The sequence below is a fragment of the Sus scrofa genome, chromosome 4 (assembly GCF_000003025.6).
Source record: "Sus scrofa isolate TJ Tabasco breed Duroc chromosome 4, Sscrofa11.1, whole genome shotgun sequence".
NCBI lineage: Eukaryota > Metazoa > Chordata > Mammalia > Artiodactyla > Suidae > Sus > Sus scrofa.
Genome location: NC_010446.5, coordinates 63,507,388 through 63,521,307, shown reverse-complemented (window position 1 = coordinate 63,521,307; position 13,920 = coordinate 63,507,388). Strand labels below are relative to the sequence as shown.

The 13,920-nt window shown below is 42.3% G+C and overlaps 1 protein-coding gene across 3 annotated transcripts in view; it reads right to left on the bottom strand.

Annotated features, from left to right (window-relative positions):
- The window catches only part of TRPA1 (transient receptor potential cation channel subfamily A member 1), a 65,113-nt gene that overhangs the window by 37,179 nt on the left and 14,014 nt on the right, over positions 1–13,920 (bottom strand). For all 3 annotated transcript variants that reach the window (XM_021089237.1, XM_001926115.4, XM_021089238.1), the window contains 4 exons: positions 12,895–13,058; positions 8,835–8,994; positions 8,168–8,343; positions 3,529–3,636 (listed from right to left, as the gene is read on the bottom strand). In XM_021089237.1, the coding sequence (XP_020944896.1) occupies positions 3,529–3,636; positions 8,168–8,343; positions 8,835–8,994; positions 12,895–13,058 (608 nt within the window). The remainder of the gene's footprint in view (positions 1–3,528; positions 3,637–8,167; positions 8,344–8,834; positions 8,995–12,894; positions 13,059–13,920) is intronic.

The following is a 13,920-nucleotide window of genomic DNA, read 5'->3' as shown; positions in this document are numbered from 1 at the left end:
TTTTGTCTTTTTGCTATTTCTTGGGCTGCTTCCGTGGCATATGGAGGTTCCCAGGCTAGGGGTCTAATCGGAGCTGTAGCCACTGGCCTACACCAGGGCCACAGCAACGCAGGATCCCAGCCGTTTCTGCAACCTACACCACAGCTCAAGGCAACGCCGGGTCCTTAACCCACTGAGCAAGGGCAGGGATCGAACCCACAACCTCATGGTTCCTAGTCGGGTTCGTTAACCACTGCGCCACAAAGGGAACTCCAAGAGATTTTTGTAAAAAACATTATCATGACTCCTCCTATATCCATTCTCAATTCCTTATACAAATAAAGTCATATTTCCCAGATTATTTTCCTTTCAATTCTGCAATGAACAAATGATTTGACCAGCACTTATGTTAAACTATGAAAATCAGACATTTTCATTAATGAAAGTTCTCTATTTAGAAGTTGTTAAAAAAACTGAATAGTATATTACCTCTGAGTCAATCACTTTCAACTATCATTTTCTATAGATCACTGGATTTCAGTTTTAAGTACATTTTACCACAAGAGATTTTCAAAAGAGCAGAAAAGTGTGAAGAAGAAAATACCACCTATAATTTCACTTTCTAGAAAAAGAGACATTACATTGGTTTTACATTTTAGAAAGTAATATGTTTTGTCTTATTTCTTTGCATTTATGGTAGTTCCCATAATGGTGCAGCAGAACCGAATCTGACTAGTATCCATTAGGGTGCAGGTTCCATCCCTGCCCTCGCTTAGTGGGTTAAGGATCTGGCATTGCCGTGAGCTGTGGTGTAGGTCACAGACGCGGCTTGGATCCAGCATTGCTGTGGCTGTGGATGTGTCCAGCAGCTGTAGCTCTGATTCAACACCCAGCCTGGGAACCTCCATAAGTCAGGGGTGCAGCTCTTAAAAAAAATTACTTTCAGCTATTTATCCATTAATGTATATATTATGTGATCACACTTCAAAAAAGTATTTTACCTAACGATATTCTTAAATTATATGATTTTATCAAGTACCTATTCCATTTGGGGGTATACCAAATTTTATGTAATGAATCCAGTATTTTCATTTTTCTCAGTTTTCTCTGCTATATATAATGTTGATGTTGATACCAGTGATAGCTTTAATTATCTCCTTGAGATGAATTCCAAGAATGAGAATTAGTGAGTCAAAAAGTATTCACACCAACAGTGTATAAAGTCCCTGACTCATTAAAATTTCTCCATCACTGTAAACAATAAGGATTTTTTCATTCATTGAAGTTAAGCGATGAAAAACAATATTACCTCATTGTTTTAGCACGTGTCTTTTTGATTATTAGAGACATTACAAAAATTTTATGTGTCCCTTGCCAATTTTTTATGGAGCAATGCCTTTTTCTTATAGATCTGTAAGAATACTTTATAGATAACTTTACATCCATTTAAAGATAAATTAGATTGCTATAATATGCTTTGTCAGCTCAGCTCAATTGATGGGTTAAAATCTAATTTAATACTGAACTGCCTGTACATTCCCTGGATAAGGCCAACCTGGTATTAAGTGTTACTTTTTATTTAATTGAAGTACAGTTGATTTACAATGTTGTGTTGGTTTCAAGTGTATAGCAAAATGACTCAGTTACATATGTGTGTGTGTACATATATATATTTATATATATATTTCTTTTTCAGGTTCTTCCCCTTATAGGTTATTACAAAATATTGAGTGTAGTTCCCTCTAGGTCCTTGTTGTTTATATATAGTAGTGTATGTGTATTAATCCCAACCTACTAAAGTCTCCTTCTCTCTGCCCACTTTCCCCTTTGGTGACCACAAATGTGTTTTCTGTCTCTGGGTCTACTCCTCTTTTGTAATTAAGTTCATTTGTGTAGTATTTCTTTTAGCTATTCTTATGAATTAAGTGCTAGTATTTTTGAGACTTTCATCTATATTTATTTATATGTGAAATCAATTTACATTTTTCTTTGGAGAGGGCTCTCAGATTTTAGAATTATTATTATGCCCGCTTCATAAAATTAATCTACAAGCTTTCTTGTGCCATAGGAAGGTTATTACCTGAAATGGAAACTTTTCCCTTGAAAGTCTGAAAGAACTTATAGTTCTCTGGTGGGGCAGTGGGTTAAGGATCCCTCGTTGTCACTGCAGTGGCTAGGGTCGCTGCTGTGGCATGGGTTTGATCCCTGGCCTGGGAATTTCTACATGTGAAGGGGTGAGGGGGAATGCAGCCAAAATAAATAAATGAATAAATGAAAGAATTTGTAAAATCTATAAAAGCATATACCATTAGCTGGATACATTTTTTACTTGTTATGGTTCCCTACAGATCTTTAAGTCAATTTTGACATTTTAATTACTTTCAGAGATTTATCCATTAAAAAAGCATTTTCAATTTTTTTCGGTTAGGACTGTGCATAATGACCTATTGTCATTTTAAAATTCCCCACCTAATATTGTTGATTTGGGCTTTATCTTTTTCCCTTGTGGTTAGACTTGCCGACTTGTCTGTTTTATTATCTTTTCCAAAGGAAGTAACTTGCTTTATCAACTAATTCTAAAAGCATTATTTTCTGTTTTCCATTTCAGTGTTTCTTTAAGACTCCAATTTTCTTTTGGTTCATTTGGGGTGCTTTTGCTAAATTCTTGGTTTGAGTTTTAGTTAACTTATTTATTCTCTTTTTGGTCCAATCATGATAGCTTATAAGGAAGATATCCTTTCATCCAAGTATACAGTAAGTACGTTAGAACATATTTGAAAATGGAAATATCCCGCAGATATTCTGAAATTCTTTTATTTCATTTTCTTTCTGGGATGGTGGAGAGGGAAAATCAGGTGTGAAAAATATAGAACCTGGCCTGAATACTGCACATGTGATGAAGAAATATTTAAAAGACAGCTATTTGCTGGGGCTCTGGTACCACACGCAGAAAGGGTACTTCTTGGAGCAGGACTCAGCCATTCTGGTGGGCATCTCCAGAGTTTTATGGACCACCCCAGGAAGTCTCACAGGAGAGAAGTCTGGCTTTGCTTTTAGGGCTGTGGCTTACAAGGCCCTTAGTCATTATATCATACAGAGCTTTCTTTCTGAGAACCCATGGCAGCAATTTCTTCTTGCCTTGGGAACAGGTCTGGCTGTGTTTCTCTTGGCTTTTATTTTAAGTTGCATATGGCTATAGTCATCTTTCCTTTGACTCTTCAGAAGCTCAGAGCCATAAATGGTCTCCCTTTATGAACATATAGGCCCTTATGCTCTGTATTTTGTGTTCTAGATTGCCCACCAGCTTCACCTTAATTTTTCCTCTCTTTTATTTTCTTTTCACTTTGACTTTCTCATATTTTCCCTAATGCTTTCCTCTTAGTCTTCGATAAGCCATCTCAGACCCATTTAAGACAGAAGGGGGTGTACATATACCCAAACAGAGAGAACTATTTTTTGCTGAGAAACTGACAGATGTTGTAAATAAAGAAAATTCGTGTTGAATTAAAAGATAAAGAAAATAGAAAAACATATGAATAAAATGCAAACCAAAAGCTCCACTGCTTCACTATTATCCGTGAAACACGCGATTATCAGAGCTGTATTGCCATTTTCTCCTTCCAGATTAATATCCGTACCGCTGTGCTCAATCAAGACCTACAGAAAGAGGGGATAATGATCAAAAAATTAATTTATAGGTTTCCAAATAGGGCATTTGTCTTCCCCTAGATTGAAACCTCTCAGAGGCCAGGTACCATGCCCTTATTCATTGTTTTCGTTGCTCTCCCACAGAATCTGGCACAAACCGTCTACAGAGTGGGTACTATATGAATTTCCTAAATAGATGAAATAGTGGCGATTTCTATAACACATCTTCCAAGGCAACATGGAGTTGCAGAACTGGAAAAAGACTAAGAAATGTAGATACTAACCATTGCTCACTGAACACTCTTCACTTGTACTGAGTTATATTAACCAATATCTACCAAAAGTAAATTGGTGGAGCCATTTGGAACACATGGGTGGTAGAGGAGGAAGGGATGTAAAGAAAGAAGAGAGGGAGAGGAGTTCCCGTCGTGGTGCAGCAGAAACGAATCCAACTAGGAACCATGAGGTTGCAGGTTCAACCCCTGGCCTCGCTCAGTGGGTTAAGGATCCGGCGTTGCTGTGAGCTGTGGTGCATGTAGGTCACAAATGCAGCTCGGATCTGGCGTTGCTGGTGCTGTGGTGCAGCTGTAGCTCCAATTAGACCTTTAGCCTGGGAACCTCCATATGCTGCAGGTGCAGCCCTAAAAAGCAAAAAAAAAAAAAAAAAAAAAAACCCAAAAAACAAAAAAAAAAGGGAGGAGGAGAGGGGAATGGCTTCCTTTTTCCATCTAGTTATTTTTCTTTTACCTAGATTGCAAGTATCCTGGGAAATGTCAATTAAAACTCCCTTCTCTCCAGAAGAGAAAAGAGAGTCTCATGTAACACAAGTATAGCTTAACTTAATCAATTCAAACTAAGTCTGGAACAGTTTTTCTATAATGTAAGAAATAAGCATTCCTGATAAAAATGATTCAATCATTTTTCTGATGGAATTTAACCAAAGACCTGCTACCACCTCACTTGGTTGACTTCCAGCTGGTTATTGGCCTAGGATCTAGGCTAGGGTCGAATCTGAGTTGTAGCTGCTGGCCTACACCGCAGCTCATGGCAACACCAGATCCTTAACCCACTGAGTGAGTCCAAGGATTAAACCCATATCCTGGATTCTTAAGCCACTGAGCCATAATGGGAATTCTCCCAAAGAAAAAAATCTTTGAACCGGCCTACTAGAGGCCTTTTCTCTTGTAGCAAGGCTGATAAAATTATAGCATGTGCTTGCAATTAAATTAAGAGAATTTATTAAACAAGCTGTTTCTTGAAAACATTGGCTTAAAAAAAAGACATGCAGAACCCCTTGTTAAGAGAATGTGTCCTGAAGTGAGTGTCAGCAAATGAATTAGGCTTCCTAATTTGCTCTGCTCAGAAAGGAAAATGACACTGAAATTTTAGGCCATAAGAAGATACAGAGAAATTATCGATGATGGAAAATGAGAATGCATGGTTTGGTCCGAGGACTGAAGGCTTTGTGTTCAGTTCTTAACAAACTCTGGATTCACATGTGAAGTCATCTCCCCAAGCCTTTAAGGAGAGGTTTTGTAATCTCTTCCCCCTCTTGACTCATGGATCATGGTTTGGAGCATCCATTAGGGTGTTGGTGCTCACTACCATTAGCATAATCTTTCCTAAATCTGGATTCATTTATAAGTGGCAGAGGGCCCAGAGAGAGCAACTAAACTGTGCATGCACTTCCAGTTCAGGCATGCCCAGGCAAGGCTGGAGGCCCACAGGCGAGGGCTCTGGAGGTCCCTGTGATGAGAATCCAGGAAGCCTCAAGAGAGAGTCGGACTGGATGCTTGGAGGTAAAGCCCCAAGGACTAAGGCCAGCTGGCTATTGAGATGCAAGGCCAGCTGGTCCCGTGTGCCCCAGGGAACACTATGCATAAAACTGGTATTCTACAAGAACTTGAGGTGGCACATGGGTGACATTTTTTTACTTTACAACCACAAGGCAGCTGGGGAAGGTCTAGGGAAGCCTGAACAATGGAGAAGCATTAGAAATTATCAAGAGGAGTTCCTGTCATGGCACAACAGAAAAGAATCCCACTAGGAACCATGAGGTTGTGGGTTCGATCCCTGGCCTTGCTCAGTGGATTAAGGATCCAGCATTGCCGTGAGCTGCGGTGTCGGTCGCAGACGTGGCTTGGATCCTTCGTTGCTATGGCTGTGGTGTAGGCCAGCAGCTGTAGGTCTGATTAGACCCCTAGCCTGGGAACCTCCATATGCCACGGGAGCGGCCCTAAAAAGACAAAAAAAAAAAAAAAGAAAGAAAAAGAAAAGAAAAAAGAAATTGGCAAGAGCTAGTGGGGAACAGCCTAACTCCCGGCCATAAATGGGAGAGGTGGGCCTGCAGTTTGTAAGCACACAGAGACACGTCAAAATTCCTCCTCTTCCTTCCTCTGCTCTTTCCATCTCTGAAAGCAGGAGGGTTTGACAGTATTTTCTGATGAGGTTTTATGGCTGGTTAAGACCAAGCAAAGGAGAGACAACTAATTTTGATCCCTTATCACCCTATTTTTTTTCTTCTTTTTTTCACCCAGGAAAAATCTTCATTCTATCCACTGCCCAGGTTATAAATCAGTTATGAGATTATTTCTAGACTTTCTTTTCTATGTGATACCTACCTTTCTTTGTTAGTCTGATGATGTCTGATTTCTAATTAACAACAGCCTTTTTTATCTGTTACCTGCCTTTGAATTCCCAAACCAAGCTTTCAGAGCCAAGAGTCATTAAGTCAATGGGCATTTGTTTCTGAAAAGAGGCTTCAGAGGAAGCACAGGAGTTCACTGGGGAAATATGTGGCATCACGGGGGGCGGGGGGGGGGACCCGCTGGAGGTGGGGTGTCCCTAGGAGCCTGACCCAGATGATACAGAAGTAGCATGTGACTAGTGTAGACCATGGAAAAGACAAGCAACCTGTCATCAAAGGCCTTTGTGTCCTAACCTCCGCAAGAGCTGCTAGGACTCATCTTCTTAGGCGCTAATACCTAAGCTCTCCCCTTCTCCTTCGGCCCTAGTGCCTAGTAACATTTTTTTCATTCAAGAGCCATCATTTACCAGCCATGTGTTGATGACTGGAGATATTTAGGTTGGTCACACCCAGTTCCTCCTTCAAGGATAACCAGTCAGAGGAGGAGAATAGCACATGAACATTTGAACTACAATAGCCTATCCTAAGAATTACGGCAAAGCTACACATGAGGCACAAGGGGACAGTGGAAAGGGGGCTCCTCTCATACCCTCTATGCCTGCCTTAAAGGAGCCAAGGACTCAGGGGGCTGAGAGGAAGGCATTTGGGCTAAAGGGCGAGTGGAGCTCGTGGACACCCGGAAATCTCGTTGGCAATTTGTAAGCAAAGCAGGTTTGGGGTGTGCGATGATAAACTGGATGCTTTCGTCCCTCAAAATTCTATACCCTGAAATCCCAATCCTCAGTGGGGTGGTACTAGCATGTGGGGTGTTGAGAAGGTGATTAGGTCAGGAGAGCTGAGCTCTCCTGGATGGGATCAGTGCCTTTGTAAAAGAGACCTCAGAAAGCTCTCTCGACCCTTCTGCTACATGAGGACACAGAGAAACAAAGGCCATCTACAAACCAGGAACCAGGCCCTCATCAGACACCAAATCTGCCAAGGGCCTTGATTGTGGGCAACCCCATCTCTACAATGTTGTGTAAGCTACCTGGTCCATGGCATCATGTGACAGCAGCCAGACTGACTGAAACAGGTGGCTCAGAGCTACAGCCAAGTCATCATTCGCAACATTGTTTCTGCAGGAAAACTTACTAGAAGTTCCAAATGCCTACCTTAGAAATGAATTTCTAGAACATGCTGTTTGTAAACTGCTTTTCTCTTTAAGTCAATGTGCATGTTTTCTAGTGAGTCCATGAGACTCTGAGATGTAGTGTAAAAGCCATGACCTAAAGACCTTTAGGCATTTACCAAGGCTTCCTGTTTGACCAAACTCATGCTCTTGAAAAAATAAGAAATTTCTCAATAGTATTAAGTCTTCCGCGAAGACATGCCATCCACCAAGGCATGTCATCCACTCTAACCAAAACAATAAATCATAATTATGTCTCCTGTCTTCACTGAAGCACTCAACACCTTTTTCCTTTGGAGCATTAAATCAGCCAGATAAAAGCAGTAAAGTCTTGACCTGCAAAACATAAAAATGTGAACAAAATTCCTAATTCTTGCTTTTACCACCTAGCTTTTATGTGATAATTAGGCGAGTTAGTTAATTCTCTCAGTTTTCTCAGCTACGAAATAGGGAAAATAATAGTCTTAGCTTTTAGATGTTTTTAAGATGAGGATTTTAAAAACAAAAGCACAGAACGCTCTTTGAGAGAACTAGTCCATGAAGATAAGACTGTTGTTATCATGATTCCCATTGTCATCATCATCTTCACTTGCATTATCAACAGGACAGAAGAAAAGCCCACTTTGAAATCATTGTATTTCATTGGTCCAGCAGACACAGCTGGATGTGGGCCCCGGCTCGCCCGCGATGGTTGCTGGTGCTACAGAAGCTGCCAGCAGCCTTACCTTCATCACCTCGTTGTTCAAGCGCTGCACAGCCACGTGCAGGGGCGCCATCATGTTGCAGTTTCGGAGGTTTGGATTAGCTCCTTTGCGAAGAAGAAACTTAATGCTTTCAACTTGGTTTTTCTCTGCAGCCCAATGCAGAGGGGTATTTCCATAATCATCCATCGCATTGAGTACTAGGAAAAGACAGCAAAATGTGGATTAGATTTTGCTTGGACCATATTCAACACCTACTGCACACGCCTATTCACCTGTGGCATATGGAAGTTTCCAGGCTAGGGGCTGAATTGGAGCTACAGCTGCCGACCTACACTAGAGCCATAGCCAACACCAGAGATGAGCCGCCTCTGTGACTTACACCACAGCTCACGGCAACACTGGATCCTTAACCCGCTGAGCAAGGTCAGGGATCAAACCTCAGTCCTCATGGACACTAGTTGGATTCACTACCACTGAGCTACAATGGGAACTCCCTCCTCTCTAGCATTTCAGTGGAAAAAAAAATTGAGGAGCATGAGACTCGAGGGAAAACCACATTCCTAAGTGAGATACTCAGGTCCTTGATAACCGGGAGCTAATCTACCATCCAGTATCACTTCATTCCTCGCTTGCCAATGAGTCTAATGGATGATGGGTTTATGGAGCACTCGCTGCAGCATCCCGTTACCTTCACAGGAGGAGTCACTGACAATCATCTCCATCAGCCCCACTTGACCTTCTTCTGCAGCGTGATGCAAAGGGGAGGCGTTCACATCATCATATTTTTTAAGTCTCTTTCGTTTCTTCAAAAAGTTTTGTAAACCACATGCACTTTCCTCAAAAACCACCTAGAAATATATATAAAAAAAAAACCTGTTACCTTAAATAAGGATACATAAAATTTAATATACATTTATTGTTAAGAGATTATCAGGGTTCCTGCTGTGGTGCAACAAGATAGGGGGCGTCTGTGGAGTGCTGGGATGCAGGTTCAATTCCCAGCCTGGCACAGGAGGTTAAGGATCCAGTAGTGTAGGTCAGATTGGATCCCTGGCCCAGGAACCCCATATGCCGTGGGGTGGCCAGAAAGAAAAAAGCAAACAAACTAGTTATCATTCTTATGATGAAATAAGTATCTTTTTGGATTCAACCTGTGCCCAGGAACTTCCATACGCCCGCCACAGGTGCAGCCTTAAAAAAAATGAAACAAACAAAACCATCATGGAGTTCCTTGGCGGTGCAGCAGGCTAAGGATCCAGTGTTATCACCGCAGCAGCTCAAGTTGCTGCTGTGGCATGGGTTCAATCCTTGACCAGGGAATTTCCACATGCTGTGGGCACAGCCCAAAAAAAGCTATCATTAAATAAAATGAAGTGGGAGTTCCTGTCACGGCTCAGTGGAAACAATCTGACTAGTATCCATGAGGACACAGGTTCGATCCCTGGCCTTGATCAGTGGGTTAAGGATCTGGCATTGTGGTAAGCTGTGGTGTAGGTCACAGATGTGGCTCGGATCTGGCATTGCTGTGGCTCTGGTGTAGGCCAATGGCTACAGCTCCAATTAGACCTCTAGCCTGGGAACCTCCATATGCCATGGATGCGGCCCTATAAAGACAAGAAAAAAAAAGAAGTATTAAAGTACTGAATGTATTTTAATATAGTTAATGAAGAATTGAGCATATAGGAATTCACTCAGTAAATATCAGGTTGAAATAAAGAAAAATCTCTTAAAATTTTGAACTTTAGTTCTTGCTGGGTAATCACAAAATAGTACCTAAGAAATCACTCTTCTGTGATAGTCCCTTAAACAAAGATGTGTCACTTTTCAACTATAAAATTCTATGTAAGGTACATAGAGCCTTAGTGAATGTAGGATGTAACAATGGGTATCCCATCCATTTCCAAATTTACACATATTCAGCAATAAATTAAAAATGAGCTTCTTACAGAAATAGGTTCCTTCTCAATGTCTTACCCCATCAAAGAAAATGTTTACCTAAATTGATTTAGGAGTATTTTTGCACTTGAATTTGATAAGTTCTTCCAGTGATAATAAAGGGATTCTACTGTCCGCCTCCACAGTACAAGGAAGAGCAATTTTCAGGCTCAGTGCTAGGCTGTCAACACAAATGTAATTACACACTCTTGAGAGCAAGGACTAGGTTCAGAGACTTATGAGGCACTGCTGAGTCCACAGTGACAAGAGAGCCTCTAAGTACTTTATGCAAGCTCATCAGATGTGTGAAGCAGTCTGAATATAGTGCATAACATGTTAAACCAGTCTTTGAAGATACTTCTTTGAAGAAAGTTCCAAAAGTCAGTCAAGGCTGTCATTTAGCTAAATTATTATACATTCAGTCAATACAGTTTTCTACTGTTGTAGGGTCACTTCAGATTCTTTCGAATTCTGAACTATATGACTACATTCAGAACATGACAGACTAGATCACTTTTAAAGAAGCTAATTCTAACTGAGCCCTTTAAAATGGAAATATCAAATACAACCATTGGAGGCTGCTTTAATGAAATACATATAATCAGTAATAGAGCAAAAAGGAGGGAAACGATATAATCCAATGAGAGATTATAACAAATGAGAGATCAAATGCTAAAATCTTAACTCCCTTGAAGGAAAGTCATTGGACAAGGTTAAAGGCATCAGTCAGATGGTTCCTTTTCCATGTTTCTAATCTTGTAAGGTTTCTGCCATCCTTCAATTTTCTTGGTTATTCCTGAGATAGTGTGTGTGTGCTGGAGAAAATGCTATATAGCATATCTTCCTACGAAGGACATCCCTAGAGTTCAGAACTCTCCAGGGTCTTCTATGTATTGATTTGTAATTAGTCTCACTGCTGAGACTCCCACAGGATTGTCTGGAGTTATTGCAGGTAATAAAATAAAATATATAAATCCCTCAATCTACAAGCTCTTCTGTAGCTACTAAAAGCCACATAACATAAAGCCCTCCTGCTGGACTTGAGCAATAAAATCAAATAAAGACAATTAAACAAAAACATGAGGAAAACTAAGTTTGAGACTTCGTGCTATAGAATTCCTTCACTAACATCTCTAGCAAATAAACAACCATATCAGTAAACAAAAGAAGTATTTCTGGTGTGATTTTCAGAATTTAAATTTTTTCCTGGCCCTTTCTGTTAATTCCAAAGGCATTATCCTAGTGTTTGATATCCACTCATAACCTCCATTCTTTTTATTAAGCCAAAGACCATGGTCAATATACTGATATTAAGAAGGAGGAAAGAAGTCAGTGTTTAATCCAGATGTGCAAATAGATTCGACTTGGGAGGCCTGGTATGTTGCTTTATGGGATTTACTGTGCATGCCTGACTCACACGCATGCTTGGAAACAGTGTCAATTCATGCAACTAGTTAGCAGTTTGGCTATATCTACCAAAATCAACACTGTACTGAACTCTTGATCCCGCTAGGACTCCAATATGCTCACCAAGGCGCCGTGGATAGACGGTGGAAGCCACATCTAACTCACACTCCATCTTGTGTAAAAACAAAACAAAACCACCACCATTGAAGTGTCCACGCTGCAGGACCCATCAAATAAAGTAGGACACATTCATACAAGGGAATATCATAAAGCTGCTAAAAAGAGTGAGCTACATCTCCAAGTGCTGATTTAAAAAGTATTCTAAAGTACGGTTCATGAGTAAATCCAAGTGCAAATCTGTGACTTCATACCTTGTACATTAAAATTAAAAATTAATTTTTATTAATTATTTAATAAAATGTTTGATTAAAAATTAAATTTAAAAATATATTTCATATATATGTATACATATATATACATCAACGTGTGTGTATTTGTATAAGCATTTTTCCCTTCTGGAGAATACAAGAGGAAACGTTAACACGGTTCCACTGTAGAAAGAGATCTGTGGTGGGATTGGAGAAACACTTTTAATTCTACTTTAACGTTTAAAAAGAGATCCTCCCTTCTGTTGACAACGTGAGGAAATCCGGTTTTCTGAGCAGCCAACAGCCTCCACTTTCAGACCTCGCTATCTGGCAGCGATGAGGAGGAGGGGTGGCTGATGCTGCCTTTAGGTCAGAGTGACCCAGGGACCACGAAGGAAATAGACTCTTCATCTTTGCCCTTGGAGCTCCCAGAAGACCACTTACCCAGCTTCGAAGGGTCTCCTCCCCCAAAGTCCGACTCCCCCATCCCCTGGAGAAATCTCTGGCCCCGCAAAACACTTCTTTGGTCGGTTTCAGTGTTTCACTCAAAGAGACAAGCATGCTTCTAAATCCTCAAACACTTCTTGAACAGCCATCCAGATATAGCCACCTAGCTGTTTGGTTCTAAGTAAAATCTAGAAAAGGGTCAAGCGGGAAGGTACACGCTCCCAAATTGTCCTCTTTTAGGCAGTCTGCTGATTCTGCCAAACGCCAAGGATACTTTGGGGGTAGATCTCCAAACTGCCACCTCCCATCACCCTCAAGAGCAAGCCGAAAAAGAAGGCACAGGGAAATGATAAAGCAGACACCGCACCGCGTGGGCGCCTGAATAGCGCAGTCTCCGGGCTCCCCACATCCTGAGAAGGTCCGGTCTTGGACTGCACTCACACCCCGAAGCAAGCAGCCCTCACCCCGCCGCGTCCTCCCACCCGAGTGCTGCCCACTTGGAAACCTGGAGTGAAGGAGGGCAAAGTTAAGTAAAGCCGACCCCCCCCCCCCGCACATCGAGCGCCTCCCGATCGCCGAAGCCTCGGGTACCTTAAAGGAGTCCTTGGAGTCTTCCATGTCGTCCTCCACGCCCTGGTAGACAACGCCCGGGGGTTCTTTCTTCTCCCCCGGGCGCAGCATCTTCCTCAGGCTACTCCTCATTGACCACACCCCGGACGCCACCTGCTGCAGCTGCTCTCCACGGGCGCAGGCACCTGGGGCGACAGAGCGCAGGGCAGGTTGAGCGGGCGCGGGGCGCGGCGGGGACCGTGGGGTCGCGCGCGCCGCGGGTGTCAGGGTCCCGATCGCGCTGCGCTCCGCGCCTGGCGGTTCCTGGGAGGAGAAAAGCTTGCTTTGCGTGAAGCCCGAAGAACTTCTGCCTGGAGCTGTCCCGCCCAGGCTACTTGTAGCTCAGGAAGCAGGAGGGGCGCGGGCAAGGGTGGGGACGCGAACGCGGTGTACTCGCGCGTCCAGTGGACGGCCCCGCGTCCGTCCCAGGCTCGGGAGTTGCATGTTCCGGCTGCAGCTGCCACAGCGCCCTGAGTCGCCTGCTCCAAGGGGGTCAGGTCACCACCGTGAGTCCAGCCAATCTGGAATCTTTAATAATAAAAACGTTAAGTGCCTCCCCCACCCCTGCCGGGTAATCCGAGAGAGAAGACGGGAGCGAAAGGAAAGGGGCGAGGGAGAGAATGACAGAGAATAACTGGGTACCCTGGAAAGATTTCTGTTTAATTTTTTTCCAGCTGAAAGCCACTAAGCCTCAGTTTCCCATGTCTACATCATTGTATAAGGGTTTTTTTTTTGGTTTGTTTGTTTTGTTTTGTTTTTTGCCTAGTCTGCGCATGAGAAAATTCGCGGGCCAAAGACCCAACCCAGCTATAGCAGTGACAACCCTGGGATCTTCAACCTGCTCTGCCACCAGGGAACTCCGTAGAAGGCTCTGATTTGAAAATAAGGTTTTTAGAAAAACGTCTTTTTCCAAAAGAAAAGGAAGAATGATTAAATCCTGGTACTGGTTTGAGTGATTACATGAAGTTCCTTTGAACTTCTGGTCCCATTTCCAGTGCCTAACAATAG